Source organism: Engystomops pustulosus, chromosome 4 (assembly GCF_040894005.1).
Source record: "Engystomops pustulosus chromosome 4, aEngPut4.maternal, whole genome shotgun sequence".
NCBI lineage: Eukaryota > Metazoa > Chordata > Amphibia > Anura > Leptodactylidae > Engystomops > Engystomops pustulosus.
In genome coordinates, this window is record NC_092414.1 from 13159693 (window position 1) to 13184562 (window position 24870).

The 24870-nt window shown below is 46.6% G+C and overlaps 1 protein-coding gene across 1 annotated transcript in view; it reads right to left on the reverse strand.

Annotated features, from left to right (window-relative positions):
- Positions 1-8629: 8629 nt before the first annotated feature.
- The window catches only part of PTN (pleiotrophin), a 32524-nt gene continuing 16283 nt past the window's right edge, over positions 8630-24870 (reverse strand). The window contains exons 2-5 of the mRNA XM_072145173.1: positions 20108-20205; positions 19821-19994; positions 15840-16001; positions 8630-9340 (exon numbers count right to left, since the gene is read on the reverse strand). Coding sequence (XP_072001274.1) covers positions 9288-9340; positions 15840-16001; positions 19821-19994; positions 20108-20204 — 486 coding nt within the window. The 5' untranslated portion in view covers position 20205 and the 3' untranslated portion in view covers positions 8630-9287. The remainder of the gene's footprint in view (positions 9341-15839; positions 16002-19820; positions 19995-20107; positions 20206-24870) is intronic.

Consider the following 24870-nt stretch of genomic DNA (forward strand, 5'->3'; position numbering starts at 1 on the left):
CTACTACAAACAAGGCTGGTGCTCTGCGCCATGATAGAACGTGGCTTTGCAATCTCCCCGCACCCTGGCACCGAGTCCACTGCAGGATTCGTGCTGGGCTGGGCAACGGGGCCTACACGACAGGCTGGCACTGCTGCCCGCCCGGAGGAAACAGGGAGGGGACGAAACACCAGATTCACCTCCTGAGACGCCTTGGTCTTCCTGGCTCTCTTCTTTCTCTTTAGGTCGTCATCTGGCATATCATCGCCGAAGGAGAAGTTCTGGAGGTGAACTGGGGACTCAAGCTGACGGATCTGAGCCATTAGCGCCCCCCCCTGGCCGCTGTCATCACTTTCCTCCTCCAGGTTGGCAGAGCCGCAGCCTGATGGTAATGGCGCTTGCTCCGCAGGCAGCCTGTCGTGCGAGGCCTGCTGGTGTTGGTGCAGGCCACCAGACGGACACGGCAGGTCTTCCTCATCCTCCTCATCATCGCCATCATCCGCCTGGATCTCAAGCCCCTTTTGCTTTCTTAACTGCTCCTGGCGCATTTCCTCAAACCGGGCGTCGTTTTCCAACTTTTCGCGGAACGGACCGCTGTGCTCGCGGATTAGATGTCGCTTCTCCTGCAGAGCGGTGACCTCGGCTTTTAGTCTGTCTATGGTGGTAAGAAGATCAGACTTTTTCTTCTTAGTGGCCACCCCCGCTAGGGCCAAGGTCTCCCTTATCTCCTCCTGGAGCCTCCTCAGCGCTTTTCCGGCTTCCTCGTACTCACGGAGGTGCTCAGCAATCCGGGAGCCATAGATGGTAGCAGACTCCCGGGCCTTAAGATCACCCCATGCCTTTTGCACACCTCCGTGAGCACCCAGCTTTTCAGCTGAACCACCCAGCTTTCCCGCACAGTCACTCAGCTTTCCAGGAGGAGCACTCAGGCTGATGTTACTTGCCTTGATCTTCTGTGATCTGGAGACCTTGCAGCTTCCCTGGGTCTTGGGGGTGGCAGCCGAGGTCACATCGCTGCGTCCTTGGCTCCGGGCAGATCTTCTTACCCCCTCCGCTTTGGCCGGCAACTGGCTTCTCCTGCCCCCCGCCGGCCTGGTCCGGGAGGCAGAAGCCTGGGATTTTCCTGGCTCACTCATCCCAGAAACCTACTCCCTCCCTGGGGAGGAGAGAGCAGGCCTGGGTGGATTGGTCTTCCACCAGGTGGTGCAGGAGCTCAGCAGCACACAACCACACCCGTCAGCAGTTCACAGCAGAATGATCCAGCACGAACTATTCTGCTGCTGGTGCAGTCACTGTGTACATACCTGACACTACACCCTGTATTATCCTTATAGTAAGTGCAGTATATATGTCTTGCTGTGCCGAGTGTTCCTATAGATTGGATAATAGCCGTATATCGGTGAAGCAATAAGTGGACAGTATCTTGTATAATAGTTGGACGCGGTCGATGTCGTATTGACCAATGTGGCGAGATAAGAGCGCGGATCAATCAGAACTAAATAAGAGAAGAGTGAGCGGCCGTTTACATGGTGACAGGTTGACGTCTGCACCGGCCTCATCTTATCAGCGCTGAGGTCAGGGCCTCCTTCAGACTGTGGAGCTCATTAGCTGCCTGTGCTATTGGAGCAGGTGTAATACCGCACTGCCACCAGTAGGGGGTGGTAAGTATCAGTCTAAAAATTTAGCAATATTAACTTTCTGCCATTCAGGATCTCAGGAAAGTTGAATGATAAAGAGGAAAAACCTGACTACAATGTTGTCAGAATTTAGAATTCACAAAGCCGGGGACAGATTTGTCAGAGCAAAGCGCGGCGTCCAATTAAAATGACAAGCTGAGCTCCAGAACACAAAGCGGACCCCCAAAATCCCCGCGCACTTATCCCTCCGCACAGCCGCGGAGAGAAGAGAAAATCCACCGAGCAACAAGAAAATCTGCACAGTGTGTATAATGCATGAGACAGCTGTGCTGAAGAGAGACTGCGAGCGAGAGAGCGTGGACAGACGTGAGACGCACAGGGATCCTGCGTGGGTAAAGCGGCGGAGAAACAGAAAATACTGCGAAAAAATTCACAAAAATACACAAAAATCAGCCATATATTACCACCACACTATACCCGTATAATAGTGCCGCTATAATAATGCCATAAAGACAATACAAGTTATATTGAAGTGTAGTAATGTATGGTATAACAATCAGTCCCAAAATAATGGCCTCCTCAAGTACCCCGTTCCAGGACAATACAGCACTAATAGAATACACTAGTAACAGGATAATACAGCCCCTCAATAAATAATAGTGCCATGGAGTGCCCAATAGTAACAGGATAATAATAATTGTGTCCAATTAACATTAGCATAATACAGTCCCAAAATAATGGCCTCCTCAAGTACCCTGTTCCAGAACAATTCAGCATTAGTAGAATACATTACCAACAGAATAATACAGCCCCTCAATAAATAGTGCCATGGAGTGCCCAAAATTAACAGGATAATAATAATTGTGTCCAATTTACATTGGCGTAAAACAGTCCCAAAATAATGGCCTCCTCAAGTACCCAGTTCCAGGACAATACAGCACTTGTAGAATACATTAGTAACAGGATAATACAGCCCCTCAATAAATAATAGTGCCATGCAGTGCCCAATAGTAACAGGATAATAATAATCGTGTCCGATTAACATTGGCATAAAACAGTCCCAAAATAATGGCCTCCTCAAGTACCCAGTTCCAGGACAATACAGCACTAGTAACAGGATAATACAGCCCCTCAATAAATAATAGTGCCATGGAGTGCCCAATAGTAACAGGATAATAATAATTGTGTCCGATTTACATTGACGTAAAACAGTCCCAAAATAATGGCCTCCTCAAGCACCCCGTTCCAAGACAATACAGCACTAGTAGAATACATTACCAAAAAGGAAGTTCTTGGCAGAGCCAAGTTGATGGCACCATAGAGTGCCCAAGAGTAACAGGATAATACAGCCCCTCAATAAATAATAGTGCCATAGAGTGACAATACTAAGAGGATAATACAGTCCCAAAATAATGGCTTCCTCAAGTACCCAGTGAAAGAACAATACAGCAACCAACTTCTAGGCAGAGCCAAACTGATAGCGCCATAGAGTGCCCAGCAGTAACAGGGTTATACATCCCCTCAATAAATAATAGCGCCATAGAGTGCCGAACAGTAACAGGATAATACAGCCTCCTTATAAATAATTGTGCCATATAGTGCCAATACAAACATTATAATACAGCCCCCTCAATAAATAATAGCACCATACAGTGTCCAGCAGTAACAGAATAATACATTCCCTAATAAATTATAGTACCATACAGTACCCAGCAATAACAGCATAATACAGTGACTAAGTAATAGCACCATAGAGTGCCCAACAGTAAAAGGATTATACATCCCCTCAATAAATAATAGCGCCATAGAGTGCCCAACAGTAAAAGGATTATACATCCCCTCAATAAATAATAGCGCAATAGAATGCCCAACAGTAACAGAATAATATAGCCTCTTATAAATAATAGCGCCATAGAGTGCCCAACAGTAACAGAATAATATAGCCTCTTATAAATAATAGCGCCATAGAGTGCCCAACAGTAAGAGGATAATACATCCCCTCAATAAATAATAGTGCCATAGAGTGCCCAACAGTAACAGGGTAATACAGCTCCCTAATAAATTATAGTCCATTCATTGCCCAGCATTAACAGGATAGTGCAGCCCCTTAATAAATAATGCTGCCATATAGTGCTCAATAATAGCAGAATAATAAAGCCCCAAAATAATGCTGCCATAAGGTGCTCAAAATAACCTTACAAAACGATGCCCATCCCCAGCGACCATATAAGTAGAACACATTAAGCACCTAATAACAACAATACAATATGGCGCCATAGAGTTCCCAATAATAATAAATCAATACCGCAGCTTCATAAAGTGCCCTATCCTATCAGTACAATACATATAGCACATAATAGTAATACAAAGCATCTAATAGCGCCATACGGTGCTCCTTTACAACAGTACAAACCAACACTTAAATAATAGTGCCATATGGTGCTCAGTAATAGCAGTACAATACAATAACACTGCCATTAAGCAGCCACAATACTGTACCTACATCATGGTGCCATATGGTGCACAGTAATAACTGTACATCTCATCAATAATACAATAATGGCGCCATAGAGTGCTCAATAATAATACTACACCAGCATGATCCCAGTATAGAACAAGGCGCAGTCAGCGACTATCTAGTCCATGTAAGTTAGTCTAGGAGCAGAATTTTTTCGGTTGCAGCTTTGGATGTGAGTGGAGTACAGGATAACATCAGGTTCGGTCTCCTCGCTGACCGTATTATCTACATATTCCTATAACACTCCTGCCAAGTTTTTCATCGCAACGCAACACATTGCGGCCCATCTGGCGGTATGAGGGTCAGCGCGTGGCGGTATAGTGGAGGGGGGGCTGCGTACGGTATTGTACACATCCCACTGTTGGCGATACAGAAACATATGTTGATGTTTTTTTCCAGAGTTTCTCGGCAGAAAAAGGGGAAAAATCCGGATTCTATTTTGATGCCTGACATATTGTGGAAGTGACGGAACGTAATGAAAAGGGGGAGAACGCGATCCACCTGTGCAGAGCGGCGCTTCTGTTACAATGTTTTGCTTTATCTAGTGTATTCTTCCTGTCTGGGTGACCTTCCGTGACATTGAAGTGGTCACATGACATTCTACTACCTCACACTGCTGTGCTCTGAGCTCTCTGCATCGAGCCGCTCCATTCTCGAAGCAGGACTGTGAAATATGGATTGATATTCCAGAATTGTAATGGGGTTGTCCTCACACTGCTATGTTCTGTGCCCCCTGCACCTAATGATAGGTATTACTCCTGTAGTGCTGTGTAATCATACCTTAGTGTATGAGGTAACAAGACTGAGGAACATGGGTATATATTCCGGGATAGCTTATTTGTGAGGACCTCACACTGCTGTGTTCTTAGCTCTCTGCACACAGTGTTTGGTATTGTTCCTGGAGAGATGTGTAATTAGACCTTTGTGTATGTTATTAGTAGAAGCAGGACTGTGAAATATGGTGAAATATTGATATTCCAGAATAGTAATTGGGGTTGTCCTCACACTGCTATGCTCTGTGCCCCCTGCACCTAATGATAGGTATTGCACCTGTAGAGCTGTGTAAGTGGTAACAAGACTGAGAAACATGGGTTTATATTTCAGCAAAGTATATTTCAGAGAAGTGTCCTCACACTGCTGTGCTCTTAGCTCTCTGCGTTGAACTACTCCAATGCTCTGAATAGTTTTTTACCGCCCTACATAATGGGTAAAGAAGTCCCCTCTATGCCACCATAAGCATTGTACACAATCCTATAATGGGAACTACTAAAAAGCAGGTTTTACACAAACTTGAGTTCCTCAGGGGCGGAGCTTAAATGTCCAGTCAACCCCTGCTGAGCAATTATTCCATCTTCTACTGCAGAGAACTTTTTGAATACAAATCTTTATTATTCCTTTGTTCCTGGAGTTGGTAGGGTTTCTGTGATAGAGATGATTCTCCCCCCACCACCCCAGTGTTGAGAACAATTGGGCACGGAGTCCCAAAGATGGCCCCGCCCCCCTGTCATTGAAGTAGTCCTCGGGGGGTTGTCCCATCCAGAAGCCCCTTTAAGTCTTTGCAGTGATTCTTCCAGGACCGTCTCCCGCCGGGGATCTCGTTACTGGGTAATTAATGACTTTGTTGTGATCCTGTTTAGGATCAGGATTCATATTGAAATGTACAAAAATAAATATAAATAATCAAGTGTCGCCATGGAAACTGCAGTTGCCATGGTAATTGCTTGACTTTTTATGTTTTGGGGGTTTTTTTTACAGAATTTTATTCTTGTCTTCTTAAAGGACGGGTCCACAACTTTATAGGCTGACGGTATATAAGTTTTTAGTCTGCGGGTGTAGGGGACCCCCAGGTTTCTGTACTAGTGGGGGGTCCAGGCATCGGCCAACACCAGGACTCCATACTTCAAGGCATCTCAGAGGAGCCAGAAGCAGTGGGTGTTCAAAGGTATTTAAAGGGGCCCTCACACTGCTGTGCTCTGTTCCCTCTGCAGCCAGTGTTAGGTATTGTCCTTGGAGAGATGTGTAATTATATCTCTGTGCATGTTGTTAGTAGCAGCAGGACTGTGAAATATGGATTTATACTCCAGGTTTGCACTGGAGATGTGTCCTCACACTGCTGTGCTCTGTGCTCTTTGAAGCCAGTTTTAGGCATTGTCCCTGGTGAGATGTGTAATCAGACCTTTATGTATATTGTTAGTAGCAGGAGGACTGTGATATGTGGATTTATACTCCAGGATCGTACTGTAGGTGTGTTCTCACACTGCTGTTCTCTCTGCAGACGGTGTTTGGCAATGGATGTGTAATTATACCTTTATGTATATTGTTAGTAGCAGCAGGACTCTGATTTGTGGATTTATACTCCAGAATCATACTGTGGGCGTGTCCTCACACTGCTGTTCTCTCTGCAAATGGTGTTTGGCATTGTCCCTGGGAGGATGTGTAATGATACCTTTGTGTATGTTGTTAGTAGCAGCAGGACTGTGATATAAGGATTAATATTCCTGAATTGTATATTTAGGATAGAACATGTGAGTGTCCTCACACTGCTGTGCTCTGTGCCTTATGCGCTGAGCTGGTGCAACTTCAATATGCTCTGAATGACTGATGGTAGGGTTCTATCAGAAGCCTCATACAGCTCTTACTAACAGCAGGGGAGATATGTGGAACAGTTCATTGCTCAGAGCACAGCAGTGTGAGGAAACACTTCAGCTGCACCTGTAGCAATTAGGGAATATAAATCCATATTTTACAGTCCTACTACTAAGGTGTGATTACCTTACCTCCTGGGCCAGTACCTAACACTGGCTACAGAGAGCACAGAGCACAGCAGTGTGAGGACACGCCTCAGGTGCACCTGTATATGTTATTTCAAAAAATTTATTGACAAGCTTCACCCAAAAATTTGACAAGCTTCACCCCTGTGTGGTTACCAGCACCCTGCAGTGCACCATGGGAGCAGTAGATGAACACGTAGACGTCTAGTCGCTGGTAGCCCACCCTCCATGCTCCGTGGTGTAAGGTGGGCTCCCCCTAGTGGAAAAGAGCGTGAGCAACCAAAACAGGTTTTCTATAATCTGTAGATATTCTTTATATATACAAATTCCAAATTCTCTCCCATCAGTACCCAAAATGGGGCTGAAAATCTGGATTTAGTTTGGAACCTGGGGGTCTGTAATAGTTTAGGGAACCGGATCTGTATTTAGGAGATCTGGGTAAGGAGGTCCCGTTTAATTAAAATGCTTTGATCTACAATGGTCAAGCATTTGAAAGTCAAGTTGAGCCTCTCGCTTCAGGCGGCACCAACTGCAGAAAGGTGGGGGCGGCAACACAGGCACAGTATCTGATGATTAAAAATAGTGTCTCTTCACACCTGATGTCAGGATGGGTGTGAGATACAGCATAAAGAACCCACATACTGAAAAATAACATGATATTGTAGTAGTGGTTAAGGGAGTCTGTATTGACTTGTAGGGGGGGGTCCATTCTGGGGTCTGTATACATTTAGGGAGTGTGTTGTTTGATCAGCTTATTAAGGTGTCTGGTCTGGGGGTTGTTTTTAATTAGGAGCTCCCGTTTAATTAAAATACTTTGACCTACAATGGTCAAACATTCGAGAGGCATGTTGAGCCTCTCGCCTCAGGCGTTACCAACTGCAGAATGGTGGGGGCGGCAACACAGACAGAGGATCTGACGATTAAAAATATCTGATGTCAGGACAGGTGTGAGATACTGCACGAAGAACCCACATACTAAAATATAGCATGATATAATGCTAGTTCTTAAGGGAGTCTGCATTGAGTTGTTGAGGGGGTCCAGTCTGGGGTCTGTATACATTCAGGGAATGTGTTCTTTGATCTGCTTATTAAGGTGTCTGGTCTGGGGGCTGTTTTTATTTAGGAGCTCCTGTTTAATTAAAATGCTTTGATCTGCAATGGTCAAACATTTGAGAGGCAAGTTGTGCCTCTCGCCTCAGGCGGCACCCACTGCAGAAAGGTGGGGGCGGCAACACGGGCACAGGATCTGACTAGTAGTAATAGTGTTTCTTCACACCTGATGTCAGGACGGGTGAGAGATACTGCATGAAGAACCTATCTACTAAAAAATAACATGATGTTATAGTAGTGGTTGAGCCTCTCGCCTCAGGCGGCACCCACTGCAGAAAGGTGGGGGCGGCAACACGGGCACAGGATCTGACTAGTAGTAATAGTGTTTCTTCACACCCGATGTCAGGACGGGTGAGAGATACTGCATGAAGAACCTATCTACTAAAAAATAACATGATATTATAGTAGTGGTTGAGCCTCTCGCCTCAGGCGGCACCAACTTCAGAAAGGTGGGGGCGGCAACATGGGCACGGGTCTCATCTGCAAGGGTGCACTAAGCGATGAGGCGAGTTGAGCCTCTCGCCTCAGGCAACATCAACAGAGCAACAGAGGAGTTCCCTAACTTTGCCGGAATGTAAGTATTAAATTTTTTAAAAAAGTGACCCTCTCACGTGTAGTTTTAAAACGGTTTATTGCCTTGAAAATATCCCAACTGTAATAAAACACACGTACACAAGGATTAGTCGATTAAACGCAGTCTACACCACGGGATTATACATGGACCAATAGGACCCCCGCACCCTCGTTACAATGTCGCACTATTCATTATTCTTCACTTTTCATCATCCCCTTGCGATCCCTTACAGCCAACACCAGGGGGAGCTCACTACATGAAACAATTTCTATACAGATCCTCCCATTTACAATCTGTATGCAGTGAGCTCCCCCTAGTGGCAACCAGAAGTGTATAAAATTTTATTGTCAAAATTTTGGGGGGTCACATGACATCTGGACCGCCCTGGTCTACAGTACATAGGATGATATAGCAATATAAACAAGATATAAACACCCCCCCCTCCCTGACTCAGTTACGTCCGAAATATTCCTACAGAACGCTACGGTTCCTCCCGCCCGCTATGTACAAGTCTAAGTAAAGGTAAGTACTTCGCTCCTCATCCTCGCCTAACACAGTGTTACCCCCTCCACCAAAAACAACACTACAGAATACGTCCCCCCCCCCCATCCCTTCCGCTACTACAGGTAGATAATTTGTTATGCGTCCGGTGCCACCCCTGATGTCGTCTTCTTGCCGGGCCCCCCCCCATATTTGCCTCAGTCCACCATCTTGTCCTGCTTCTTCCCTTCCTTTTTCTTCTTTTTCGACTCTGCGAGAGAGAAAATAAGCAGAATGTTAGTCCTGGTGGTCTGGGGGTAATATATTAAGTTAAGTTAATATCAGCATTTCCAAGGGTCAAAGAAGTCAGGGTTACACAAAGCATCCATTGTGGTGTATGGGAGTGAATGGTTAAAATTAGCATCCCTGCTGGGCTAGTGTTTTGATAGGGTTAATGTCAGCAGTTTTGTTGGACAGGGGTAATAGGAGGTGCTACCAGCTTCTCTGGTGACCTAGAGCAGTAAATGGTTAATATCAGAATCCCTGGTGGCCTAAGCTAGAGGAGGAGCTGAACTCACCATCCTTGGCCCTAGGGAAGGGGTTAATGGGGGCGCCCTTGCTGGTCGAGGAGGGTAAGTGGTTACTGTTATAATCAGTGGTGGTCTTGTGTTATATAGGTTCCAGGTAAACTAAAGAAGTAAAGTTTTAAAAACATCATCCCTGGTGGTCAAGTGGCAGTCATAAACTGGTTTATATCGGCATCTATGGTAATCTGGGGCAGCAAGGGGTTAAATTAAGCATTTCTTGTGGTCTGTGGTAGTATAGGGAGGGGTTAATATCAGCATCTCTGGTGGCCTAAGCTAGAGTAGGGGTTAATCTAGGCATCCCTGGTGGTCTGGAGTAATAGGGGGTTAATGTTATAATGCAGCTCTTGTGGACCACAGCATTTCGGGGGTTAATATTAGCATCCCTGGGGGTCTAGAGCAGTGGGAGGGGGGCAATATTAGCATCCCTGGTGGTCCATAGTAATAAAGGGGTTAAGATTATTATCCCTGGTGGTCTAGGGCAGTGGATGTGAGAGGGGGCTAGTATTAGCATCTGTGGTGGTCCATGGTAATTAAGGGAGTTAATAGTAGCTTCCCTGGTGGTCCATAGCAATAAGGGGGTTAATATTAGCATCCCTGAGGGTCTAGGGCAGTGGGGAGGGGTGGGCAATATTAACTTCCCTGGTGGTCCTTGGTAGTAAAGGGGTTAATATTAGCCTCCCGAGGGTCCCCCATCTGATGTGCTGGAAGGAGATGGCGCCCCCTCTGTGTTGTGGTGGTGCCGAGGTACTGCAGCTCAACTCTAATTCTATATGATATCTTTAAACTTCCCCTTTAAGACGGATCAAGAGTATAAATTACGAATCCCTTTAAGACTGGGGAAAGGGAATCCCTTCAATCCTGGCAGCTATTACCTGGGATCTCAGGATACACATGCACACTCAGCTCAGCCGAAGATATGCAGGGCTCTAGGACCAGGGGAGTAGATTACTTCTCTATATGATGGACAATGCTCTGTAAGATTGACAGGTCTTTACTTTGCTACAATGTCTGGGTTCTGGAGCTCACAGAGCATTGTCTACACTCTCAACAACTCCAGCAAAATAGATACATTTTCAATTTGCTACAATGTATCAATCAGGAGGATAATGTGAGACTAAATATTTGCCCAATCTATGCTTTGCTACAATGTGTCTGGCCTCAGGAAACAGGAGAGCCGGGTGGTCCTGGTGTAACAGGGGGGCACCGGGGGCTGGGGGTCTCTATATGACAATGCGGGATTGGGTCAGCGCCAGCTGCAGAATATAATGCAGAACCTCACACTGGCCTCATGTCTTGTGAGTCCGGTTATTGTGGCACTGACTATACTGCTACTGATTATACTTTGTAGTCCTCACACTGCTGTGCTCTTCACTCTCTGCACTGAGCTGCTCCCCTCTTACTCAGAGAAGCAGCAATGTAGAGTGCACAGAGCACAGCAGTGTGAGGACACATCCCCTGTGCACCATCCTAGAACCATATATTACAGTCCTGTTGCTGTTAAGAACTTACAAAAAGGTCTGTTCACACATCTCTCTAGGGCAATACATAGCAGGGGCTGCAGAGAGCACAGAGCACAGCAGTGTGAGGACACGCCACCACTACCATACTGGAATATATAAAACCATATTTCACAGTCCTGCTGCTACTAACAACATTCACAAAGGTATGATTTCACATCTCTTGATGGACAATATCTAACACTGGCTGCAGAGAGCACAGAGCACAGCAGTGCGAGGACACTTCCTAGTACAACCCTGCAATATAAATACAAATATATATAACAGTCCTGCTGCTACTAACAACATTCACAAAGGTATCATTATATATCTCTCCAGGGACAGTATCTAACACTGGCTGCACAGAGCACAGAGCACAGCAGTGTGAGGACACTTCCTAGTACAACCCTGCAATATAAATACAAATATATATAACAGCCCTGCTGCTACTAACAACATTCACAAAGGTATCATTATATATCTCTCCAGGGACAGTATCTAACACTGGCTGCACAGAGCACAGAGCACAGCAGTGTGAGGACACTTCCTAGTACAACCCTGCAATATAAATACATATATATATAACAGCCCTGCTGCTACTAACAACATTCACAAAGGTATCATTATATATCTCTCCAGGGACAGTATCTAACACTGGCTGCACAAAGCACAGAGCACAGCAGTGTGAGGACACTTCCTAGTACAACCCTGCAATATAAATACATATATATATAACAGCCCTGCTGCTACTAACAACATTCACAAAGGTATCATTATATATCTCTCCAGGGACAGTATCTAACACTGGCTGCACAGAGCACAGAGCACAGCAGTGTGAGGACACTTCCTAGTACAACCCTGCAATATAAATACATATATATATAACAGCCCTGCTGCTACTAACAACATTCACAAAGGTATCATTATATATCTCTCCAGGGACAGTATCTAACACTGGCTGCACAGAGCACAGAGCACAGCAGTGTGAGGACACTTCCTAGTACAACCCTGCAATATAAATACATATATATATAACAGCCCTGCTGCTACTAACAACATTCACATAGGTATCATTATATATCTCTCCAGGGACAGTATCTAACACTGGTTGCACAGAGCACAGCAGTGTGAGGACACATACCCAGTAAATCCTGGTATATAAAACCATTTTTCACAGTCCTGCTGCTACTAACACTTACAAATCAAATTAAGGCAGTCAATTCAGTATTGTCACAAGCAATGTGAAATAATAAAGGGCAATGACAAGATCAGTCAACAGCAGGTGGTGCAGCGTGTGACCCCTCGCCTGGAATTATCTAGGATCAGGGGAGGGAGACATAAGATCAGTGGACGTGTTATTCAGTCTTATGTGAGCACGGGGTGGCGGTATTACGTAGTCATTATCAGGTAGCTGTATGGGTGGCAATGCTATTCAATCACTTAGTATCATGTGTGCACTGTATGGCGGTATTACATATTCGATATATAGCGGACTTTGTGGATGACGGTGTCCTTTAGTCACTGTTGGTAATATCCGAGCAGTATTTGGCGGTATTACTTAATCCTTTTAAAGCGCAATTACCAGATTACGCAATGCATGGGCTTGTTATTTGGTCTGAGCACTACATGGCGGTATTATTTAGTCATTATATAAGGGCTATTATTAGATTGTTTGAAGCTGTAATTTGGCCTGAGCACAGTATGGCAGTATTATTTAGTGATTAAATATCAGCACTGTTGGATCTCTTCATGCATGGAGCTGTTATTTGTTCTGAGCAGCACAGTATGGCGGTACTATATAGTCATCATATCGCATTGTTACTGGATCACTTCATGTTTGGTCGCTATTCTCGTAGCACTTATAGGGCGGTGTTATTTAGTCATTATATAGCATCATTACTAGATAGCAGGACATATTTTGGTCTGAGCACTGTATGGCGGTATTATGTATGATGTATTTGTATGATGTGACACTAGCCAAGCACTGTATGGCGGTATGTCAGCACATGTAGTACATTGCACGTGTGCACTGTATGGCGGTATGCCAGCGCATGTAGTACATTGTACGTGTGCACTATATGGCGGTATGCCAGCACATGTAGTACATAGTATGTGTGCACTATATGGCGGTATGTCAGCACATGTAGTACATTGCACGTGTGCACTGTATGGCGGTATGCCAGCGCATGTAGTACATTGTACGTGTGCACTATTTGGCGGTATGCCAGCACATGTAGTACATAGTATGTGTGCACTATATGGCGGTATGCCAGCACATGTAGTACATAGTATGTGTGCACTATATGGCGGTATGCCAGCACATGTAGTACATTGTATGTGTGCACTATATGGCGGTATGCCAGCACATGTAGTACATTGTATGTGTGCACTATATGGCGGTATGCCAGCACATGTAGTACATTGTATGTGTGCACTATATGGCGGTATGCCAGCACATGTAGTACATTGTATGTGTGCACTATATGGCGGTATGCCAGCACATGTAGTACATTGTATGTGTGCACTATATGGCGGTATGCCAGCACATGTAGTACATTGTATGTGTGCACTAAATGGCAGTATGGCAGCACATGTAGTACATTGTATGGGTGCAATATATGGCGGTATGCCAGCACATGTAGTACATTGTACGTGTGTACCTTATGGCGGTATACCAGCGCATGTAGTACATTGTACGTGTGCACTACATGGCGGTATACCAGCGCATGTAGTACATTGTACGTGTGCACTATATGGCGGTATTCCAGCACATGTAGTACGTTGTATGTGTGCACTATATGGCGGTATGCCAGAACATGTAGTACATTGTACGTGTGCACTATATGGCGGTATTCCAGCACATGTAGTACATTGTATGTGTGCACTATATGGCAGTATGCAGCACATGTAGTACATTGTATGTGTGCACTATATGGTGGTATGCCAGCGCATGTAGTACATTGTACGTGTGCACTATATGGCGGTATGCCAGCACATGTAGTACATTGTATGTGTGCACTATATGGCAGTATGCAGCACATGTAGTACATTGTACGTGTGCACTATATGGCGGTATGCCAGCAAATGTAGTACATAGTATGTGTGCACTATATGGCTGTATGCCAGCACATGTAGTACATTGTACGTATGCACTATATGGCGGTATGCAGCACATGTAGTACATTGTACGTGTGCACTATATGGCGGTATGCCAGCACATGTAGTACATTGTACGTGAGCACTATATGGCAGTATGCAGCACATGTAGTACTTTGTACGTGTGCACTATATGGCGGTATGCCAGCGCATGTAGTACATTGTATGTGTGCACTATATGGCAGTATGCTAGCACATGTAGTACTTTGTGCGTGTGCACTATATGGCGGTATGCCAGCACATGTACTACATTGTACGTGTGCACTATATGGCGGTATGCCAGAACATGTAGTACATTGTGTGTGTGCACTATATGTCGGTAGTGCAGCACATGTAGAACATAGTATGTTTGCACTATATGGCGGTATGCCAGCACATGTAGTACATAGTATGTGTGCACTATATGGCGGTATGCCAGCACATGTAGTACATAGTATGTGTGCACTATATGGCGGTATGCCAGCACATGTAGTACATTGCATGTGTGCACTATATGGCGGTATGCCAGCACATGTAGTACGTTGTATGTAATGGACTGGGCAGGTTATGTGCTTGTACAGCCGGGGGTCCGCGTCCTCCTCAGTGACTGTAGCGCTGGCACGGCCCCCGGTATGTGACACGGGGTCAGGGCGCAGGGGTTTCCCATTGCCGCTGCCAAGGAAGCGTCTATTCATTCGGGTGAGGAAAATAAACACAGGAAGACCCCAATGGGAGCAACCGGGGTCCCACACACAACAGCGCCCATTCAATTGGGGGCGATGGTGTCCCTTATTTAAATATTTACCCCCCTCCCAGGACACAGAGATACAATCACCACATAGACAGGAATGACAGACTGGTAGCTGCTTCTCACTACCACTAGGAGGAGCCCAGGATAGATAGATAGATAGATAGATAGATAGATAGATAGATAGATAGATAGATAGATAGATAGATGATAAATAGATATGAGATAGATAGATATGAGATAGATAGATAGATAGATATGAGATAGATAGATAGATAGATAGATATGAGATAGATAGATAGATAGATAGATATGAGATAGATAGATATGAGATAGATAGATATGAGATAGATAGATAGATATGATATAGATATGATATGATATAGATAGATATGATATAGATATGATATAGATAGATAGATAGATAGATATGAGATAGATAGATAGATATGAGATAGATATGAGATAGATAGATATGAGATAGATAGATAGATATGAGATAGATAGATAGATATAGATAGATAGGAGATAGATAGATATGAGATAGATAGATATGAGATAGATAGATAGATAGATAGATAGATATGAGATAGATATGAGATAGATATGAGATAGATAGATATGAGATAGATAGATAGATATGAGATAGATAGATATGAGATAGATAGATAGATAGATAGATAGATAGATAGATAGATAGATAGATATGAGATAGATAGATAGATAGATATAGATAGGAGATAGATAGGAGATAGATACTGAGGACCAGTATTGAAGGACATCATTCTAGGACATTGTTCTCACCTTGAGGTTTGGGTTTGGTGATCTTCCCGCACGGTTTGGAGAGGGTCACTGTCTTCTGGCACTCGGCGTTGTGCAGGGCTCTCTTGAGGCTTCCGTCCCGGGTCTTCACCCCTGTTACCGGGTCGCACTCCCCCCAGTCCTGGAACTGGTATTTGCACTCAGCTGATGGAGGATACAAAATAATAAACCAGATTGAAGGAAAATAATGAATAACCTGCAGCCACCGGAGGGCGCTGTGCTCATACTGGAGGCATCTCACAGGCTTCTAGAGCAGGAGTCTCCACCTGAAGCTCTGTAGATGGAGGCATCTCACAAGCTTCTAGAGCAGGAGTCTCCACCTGAAGCTCTGTAGATGGAGGCATCTCACAGGCTTCTAGAGAAGGAGTCTCCACCTGAAGCTCTGTAGATGGAGGCATCTCACAGGCTTCTAGAGAAGGAGTCTCCACCTGAAGCTCTGTAGATGGAGGCATCTCACAGGCTTCTAGAGAAGGAGTCTCCACCTGAAGCTCTGTAGATGGAGGCATCTCACAGGCTTCTAGAGCAGGAGTCTCCACCTGAAGCTCTGTAGATGGAGGCATCTCACAAGCTTCTAGGGCAGGAGTCTCCACCTGAAGCTCTGTAGATGGAGGCATCTCACAGGCTTCTAGAGCAGGAGTCTCCACCTGAAGCTCCCTAGATGGAGGCATCTCACAAGCTTCTAGAGCAGGAGTCTCCACCTGAAGCTCTGTAGATGGAGGCATCTCACAAGCTTCTAGAGAAGGAGTCTCCACCTGAAGCTCTGTAAATGGAGGCATCTCACAGGCTTCTAGGGCAGGAGTCTCCACCTGAAGCTCCGTAGATGGAGGCATCTCACATGCTTCTAGGGCAGGAGTCTCCACCTGAAGCTCTGTAGATGGAGGCATCTCACAAGCTTCTAGGGCAGGAGTCTCCACCTGAAGCTCTGTAGATGGAGGCATCTCACAGGCTTCCAGGGCAGGAGTCTCCACCTGAAGCTCTGTAGATGGAGGCATCTCACAAGCTTCTAGGGCAGGAGTCTCCACCTGAAGCTCTGTAGATGGAGGCATCTCACAGGCTTCTAGGGCAGGAGTCTCCACCTGAAGCTCTGTAGATGGAGGCATCTCACAAGCTTCTAGAGCAGGAGTCTCCACCTGAAGCTCTGTAGATGAAGGCATCTCACAGGCTTCTAGAGCAGGAGTCTCCACCTGAAGCTCTGTAGATGGAGGCATCTCACAGGCTTCTAGAGCAGGAGTCTCCACCTGAAGCTCTGTAGATGGAGGCATCTCACAGGCTTCTAGAGCAGGAGTCTCCACCTGAAGTTCTGTAGATGGAGGCATCTCACAAGCTTCTAGAGCAGGAGTCTCCACCTGAAGCTCTGTAGATGGAGGCATCTCACAGGCTTCTAGGGCAGGAGTCTCCACCTGAAGCTCTGTAGATGGAGGCATCTCACAAGCTTCTGGAGCAGGAGTCTCCACCTGAAGCTCTGTAGATGGAGGCATCTCACAGGCTTCTAGAGCAGGAGTCTCCACCTGAAGCTCTGTAGATGGAGGCATCTCACAAGCTTCTAGGGCAGGAGTCTCCACCTGAAGCTCTGTAGATGGAGGCATCTCACAGGCTTCTAGGGCAGGAGTCTCCACCTGAAGCTCTGTAGATGGAGGCATCTCACAAGCTTCTGGAGCAGGAGTCTCCACCTGAAGCTCTGTAGATGGAGGCATCTCACAGGCTTCTAGAGCAGGAGTCTCCACCTGAAGCTCTGTAGATGGAGGCATCTCACAAGCTTCTAGGGCAGGAGTCTCCACCTGAAGCTCTGTAGATGGAGGCATCTCACAAGCTTCTAGGGCAGGAGTCTCCACCTGAAGCTCTGTAGATGGAGGCATCTCACAAGCTTCTAGGGCAGGAGTCTCCACCTGAAGCTCTGAAGATGGAGGCATCTCACAGGCTTCTAGAGAAGGAGTCTCCACCTGAAGCTCTGTAGATGGAGGCATCTCACATGCTTCTAGGGCAGGAGTCTCCACCTGAAGCTCTGTAGATGGAGGCATCTCACAGGCTTCTAGAGCAGGAGTCTCCACCTGAAGCTCTGTAGATGGAGGCATCTCACAGGCTTCTAGGGCAGGAGTCTCCACCTGAAGCTCTGTAGATAGAGGCCTCTCACAGGCTTCTAGAGCAGGAGTCTCCACCTGAAGCTCTGTAGATGGAGGCATCTCACAAGCTTCTAGACCAGGAGTCTCCACCTGAAGCTCCCTAGATGGAGGCATCTCACAAGCTTCTAGACCAGGAGTCTCCACCTGAAGCTCCCTAGATGGAGGCATCTCACAGGCCTCTAGAGCAGTAGTCTACACCTGAAGTTCTGTAGATGGAGGCATCTCACAAGCTTCTAGAGCAGGAGTCTCCACCTGAATTTCTGTAGATGGAGGCATCTCACAAGCTTCTAGACCAGGAGTCTCCACCTGAAGCTCCCTAGATGGAGGCATCTCACAAGCTTCTAGACCAGGAGTCTCCACCTGAAGCTCCCTAGATGGAGGCATCTCACAGGCCTCTAGAGCAGCAGTCTACACCTGAAGTTCTGTAGATGGAGGCATCTCACAGGCCTCTAGAGCAGGAGTCTCCACCTGAAGCTCTGTAGATGGAGGCATCTCACAAGCTTCTAGGGCAGGAGTCTCCACCTGAAGCTCTGTAGATGGAGGCATCTCACAAGCTTCTAGGGCAGGAGTCTCCACCTGAAGCTCTGAAGATGGAGGCATCTCACAGGCTTCTAGAGAAGGAGTCTCCACCTGAAGCTCTGTAGATGGAGGCATCTCACATGCTTCTAGGGCAGGAGTCTCCACCTGAAGCTCTGTAGATGGAGGCATCTCACAGGCTTCTAGAGCAGGAGTCTCCACCTGAAGCTCTGTAGATGGAGGCATCTCACAGGCTTCTAGGGCAGGAGTCTCCACCTGAAGCTCTGTAGATAGAGGCCTCTCACAGGCTTCTAGAGCAGGAGTCTCCACCTGAAGCTCTGTAGATGGAGGCATCTCACAAGCTTCTAGACCAGGAGTCTCCACCTGAAGCTCCCTAGATGGAGGCATCTCACAAGCTTCTAGACCAGGAGTCTCCACCTGAAGCTCCCTAGATGGAGGCATCTCACAGGCCTCTAGAGCAGTAGTCTACACCTGAAGTTCTGTAGATGGAGGCATCTCACAAGCTTCTAGAGCAGGAGTCTCCACCTGAATTTCTGTAGATGGAGGCATCTCACAAGCTTCTAGACCAGGAGTCTCCACCTGAAGCTCCCTAGATGGAGGCATCTCACAAGCTTCTAGACCAGGAGTCTCCACCTGAAGCTCCCTAGATGGAGGCATCTCACAGGCCTCTAGAGCAGCAGTCTACACCTGAAGTTCTGTAGATGGAGGCATCTCACAAGTTTCTAGAGCAGGAGTCTCCACCTGAAGCTCTGTAGATGGAGGCATCTCACATGCTTCTAGGGCAGGAGTCTCCACCTGAAGCTCTGTAGATGGAGGCATCTCACATGCTTCTAGGGCAGGAGTCTCCACCTGAAGCTCTGTAGATGGAGGCATCTCACATGCTTCTAGGGCAGGAGTCTCCACCTGAAGCTCTGTAGATGGAGGCATCTCAAAGGCTTCTAGAGCAGGAGTCTCCACCTGAAGCTCTGTAGATGGAGGCATCTCACAGGCTTCTAGGGCAGGAGTCTCCACCTGAAGCTCTGTAGATGGAGGCATCTCACAAGCTTCTAGAGCAGGAATCTCCACCTGAAGCTCTGTAGATGGAGGCATCTCACAAGTTTCTAGAGCAGGAGTCTCCACCTGAAGCTCTGTAGATGGAGGCATCTCACAAGTTTCTAGAGCAGGAGTCTCCACCTGAAGCTCTGTAGATGGAGGCATCTCACAAGCTTCTAGGGCAGGAGTCTCCACCTGAGGCTCTGTAGATGGAGGCATCAGGTATATAACAGTATGTGCCCCCAAAATGTGAAGGCGTTGTTAACCCTCTCACCTCCAAACTGCTTCTTCCAGTTGCAGGGTATCTTACACTTCTGGGTCTTCATGGTTTGCTTACATTCCTTCCCCGTCCTGGTTCCTTCCCGCGTCCCGATCCCGCAGTCCCCGGTTGTGGCCACACAGACGCTCCACTGCCACTCACCGCAGTCCGACTTCTTCACCTTCTTCTCTGTGAGGTCAGGAGAGGGGTTAGAGGTCAATAACGACACTACTATGAGCGTATAATATCACAGAGAGAAAAACTAGGTCCTTTCCAGCATCTACCTGACACCAGCGTGTTACCTTGCTTGTCTTTCTTCACCGGGTCCGTTGCGAACACCGTCAGCACCAGGAGGATCGCCAGTAGCACCAGCGTGAATATTCCATGATGATGATGCATCCTGGAGACAGAAAGAACGGATGGTCAGACATATTCACATTCATGGTCCAACATCAAGGAGATGCAAAATCTAGATGTCAGGATTATACGGAGAGGAGAACAATACCAGAACTGTCCCTCTGAAGCCTCCTTAGACCAGGAGAAGCTGGGGACCTTGGCTGGGTCAGAGCCCTATGAACCCAAATAAGGTGAATGAGACCTGGGGCCACTGGTCACATCTGAAGACCTCAGAATGGATGGTGGACCACTGCCCTTCTGAAGCCTCCACAAACCATGAATAGCTAGGGACCTTCCAGGACCCCAGGTAGAGAGACTCAGACGTGGTACCATTGGTGATAGCCTTAGAGGGGTTTGAAGGAACATCTTCTGGAACTGTCCTTCTTAACCCTCCCTGGACCAGGAAAAGCTAAGGACCTTAACTGGTTCACAGTATGATGACCCCAAATAAAGCACTGTAATAGGTGCATCTCAGAGAGGCTGATTGATGGACCACCTGCTACAACCATCCTTCTGAACCATCCATGGACCTTGAATAACAAGGGACCTTCACTCAGTCAGACTTCCAAGGCCCTGGATAAATGGACAATGTGGTACCACTGGGTAGGTCAATGGGTGCCTCAGAGGATTTCATTGATGGACCACCAAGGATTTCATTGATGGACCACCTATCAGAACTGTCCCACCAAACCCTCCAAGTTGGAGTCCATGACTTTGTCAGACTTCCACGTCCCCATTATTGGGCGTTCAGGGCTTTGTCCGGGTGGCTTTGGTTGGGAACCTTGGAGATGTAGGTTGTCCCACTTTACATAACTTGATGGAAGGTTCTGGAGGACAACTTTTGACCTTCTTCTGAATGAGACCCTTGGTCATGGCCGGCGTTACCGGGTTCCTGCCCCATATCCTACAACTGTTCTACATCTAGAGGTCCCAGGATCCTCCGTAATTATGGAACTTACCTCCAAGCACTTCCCTTCCGGCTGGAGTGGTTGGTGGAGGATGGAGATATCTATTTATTACCCCGGAGCCGGTAATTTTCCGGAGATTCTTGTTGCACATTAGACATTATTGGAACGAGAAGATTTGGCAGAAAGCTGTGAACACAGAAGAGCCGCGCGCGGAGATGATGATGTGCGGATCCATTTAGCCGCGATATTCTCATCTCTAACGACTCTAATGACTCGCTGCCTGTAGTTACATCAGGAAATAACAAGCGCTCAGAGGGTCCGAATAAACAGAACCGAAGGCAACGAAATATTGGGTGACATTTATCATAGGTTGGTCGCTACCTGCCTCAGCGTATAACGTGCCCCTGACCCCGCGCCATGTGCCGGGCTCCGGACTACGGATTAATCCTGGAACACTGACCCAGAATAGAAGTGCACCAAATTCTGCATCTGAACGCACCGCCTCAACCAATCAGCATAGAGGACAGAGAAATCGAAATGTCCCGCTCTGCATCGGGAATTGTGATTAAATCATAACCTGGTTTGAGACATACAAAGTGTGATAAATGTGGCCTGAACACGACTGACCTGCACTTTCCTAACCTCTAGATAGATACATATGAGATAGATAGATATGAGATAGATAGATAGATAGATAGATAGATAGATAGATAGATAGATAGGAGATAGATAGATAGATAGATATGAGATAGATAGATATGAGATAGATAGATAGATAGATATGAGATAGATAGATAGATAGATAGATAGATAGATAGATAGATAGATAGATAGATATGAGATAGATAGATAGATAGATATGAGATAGATATGAGATAGATAGATAGATATGAGATAGATAGATAGATAGATATGAGATAGATAGATAGATAGATAGATAGATAGATATGAGATAGATAGGAGATAGATAGATATGAGATAGATAGATAGATAGATGTGAGATAGATAGATAGATAGATATGAGATAGATAGATATGAGATAGATAGATAGATAGATAGATATGAGATAGATAGATAGATGTGAGATAGATAGATAGATATGAGATAGATAGATAGATAGATAGATAGATAGATAGATAGATATGAGATAGATAGATAGATAGATATGAGATAGATAGATAGATAGATAGATAGATATGAGATAGATATGAGATAGATAGATATGAGATAGATAGATAGATAGATAGAAGATAGATATAGATGTATTACATAGTATTATCCTCCTGTTCATACTTGATGCAGTGCTGTGGGGGTCCTCAGGTTCCCCCGGTGCAGGGTGCAGTGCTGTGGGGGTGCAGGGTGCAGTGCTGTGGGGGTGCAGGGTGCGGTGGGTGGGGGTCAGCTCGGTATCTTGCGCGGTTCCTCTCCCCCCCAGGACACTTGTTTCTTAGCCGCGTCCTATTTTTAGCTGCGCTCCCTTAATGAGCCGCTGGCGCCTCCTCCCCGCCCGGGGTCACAGCTGATTTTTAATGAGCCCTAAACAAATTAATGATTCAACAACAAGTGTTATAGGAAGGCGCGAGGGCGTCCCCAGGGATTCCCCCGGAGGGCTCACACACAGGCGGCAGAGACTGATATGGAAATATCCTCCTACATTATTCTCTGTGGCCTCACATGTACTCACCCCTTTAACTGAGGGTAAGTGGCCCCCGATATCATCACTAGACCGGATATTAGGGAAGCTTTACCATAATCTGTTCAGATGGAAGGAAATGTAACAAAGTAACAAATACAATGGATGTTACAATGAATTAAAAATTCCTTCCGCCCGGGGCCACCACTAGGGGGAGCTTGAAACGTCTAATTTATAGCATCCATAGAAAACCCCTTTAATGTATATAGGGCATCAGCTCAGCCACCTTAAAGGGATGTGCTGATGATCCCTTTAAACACAATCAAACATAGAATGAATCCTCTGACAATACTGACGATCCTCCGGCCCTATGACTACTCTGACGGCTGACCCCCCCCCCCCCCCCCCCCCGAGGCTCCATGTATAACAGGTAATTATACAGTCACATTGTTGCCGGAGCTTTCCAGTAATGACTCGGCGGCAGGTAAACACGTATATAATTGTCGCTGTCACCGCGCGTCCTCCTGAGGATTCATCGTTTGCAAACAGAAGCGAAAACTCATCTGTTCTCACGAATCCCATCACCCGTCATCATACAACCTCCTGCGCAATTCCCAATGATCCGGTAATTATTGGAATCGTATAGGGGGGGGGGGTGATTTTTTGGTCACGGAAATGGTGGCAAATTTGCTGTGAAAGTTTGGTTTATGTTCCTGTAAATAGAGAGAAGTCTGTCTATTCTAGATTTTGCATTCCTGTTCCCAGGACACAGCTGAGGTTTTGGAGCAGTGAGTCAGCACAGGACACTCCCCCTTTCTCTCCCTACTTATATCTGTGCCATAAACCTTGAAGATGTGAATATCCCTTTAAATCTCCTGAGTCTGCTCAGCCATACAGCCGGCCCCATCAGCAGCTCCTCGTATCCAACGGCCTATGGGGCAGACCTTGTCTCATCCCATGTAAAACATTGCGTCTCCTCTGGTTTCGTTACAGTGTGTCAGCGGAGGCTCTGGGATCGGTGCCCCCTATTAGCGGAGTCTCTTACAGGCGCAGATTGGAGCCGGTGTCTCCGGAGCCGCCATCTGTTCTCCTGGCGCCGACCATCCGCTGCCTCTCCCGACCCGCTCCGTCTGCTGAGCTCAGCGCTGCCAGGTTCTGATCCATCAGCGCTGGTGCCGCTGCCATGTACACATCCAGCGGGAAGGACCAAATCCATAAGGACTGTGTGCCCCCCAACTATTCCCGATTTCAGGTGCCGCCTCCTACCCCAATTATCGGGGGGATATGACCTGATTTGCCCTCTGTCTGCATTCTCAGGAAACGGGGCTATTTTACTGGGGGGGGGGGGGGGGGTCATAGCTAGTGATGCAATAGGCAATATACAAGAGGGGGCACAGGAAGTGGGACAATATAAAAGGAGGGGTCACAGGATGTGGTATAATATACAAGGGGGGTCACAGGATGTGGTATAATATACAAGGGGGTCACAGGATGTGATGCAGTACACAAGGGGGTGGTCACAGGAAGTGGGACAATATACAAGGGGGGCACAGGAAGTGGGACTATATACAAGAGGGGGCACAGGAAGTGGGACAATATACAAGGGGGTCACAGGAAGTGGGACAATATACAAGGGGGTCACAGGAAGTGGGGCAATATACAAGAGGGGGCACAGGAAGTGGGGCAATATACAAGAGGGTGCACAGGAAGTGGTACAATATACAAGGGGGGCACAGGAAGTGGGACTATATACAAGAGGGGGCACAGGAAGTGGGACAATATACAACGGGGGTCACAGGAAGTGGGAAAATATACAAGAAAAGGCACAGGAAGTGGGACAATATACAAGAGGGGTCACAGGAAGTGGGACAATATATAAGATGGGTCACAGGAAGTGGGACAATATACAAAAGGGGGCACAGGAAGTGGGACAATATACAAGAGGGGTCACAGGAAGTGGGAAAATATACAAGGGGGGTCGCAGGAAGTGGGACAATATAAAAGGAGGGGTCACAGGATGTGGTATAATATTCAAGGGAGGTCAAAGGATGTGATACAGTACACAAGGGGAGGGCACAGGAAGTGGGACAATATACGAGGGGGGCACAGGAAGTGGGACTTTATTCAA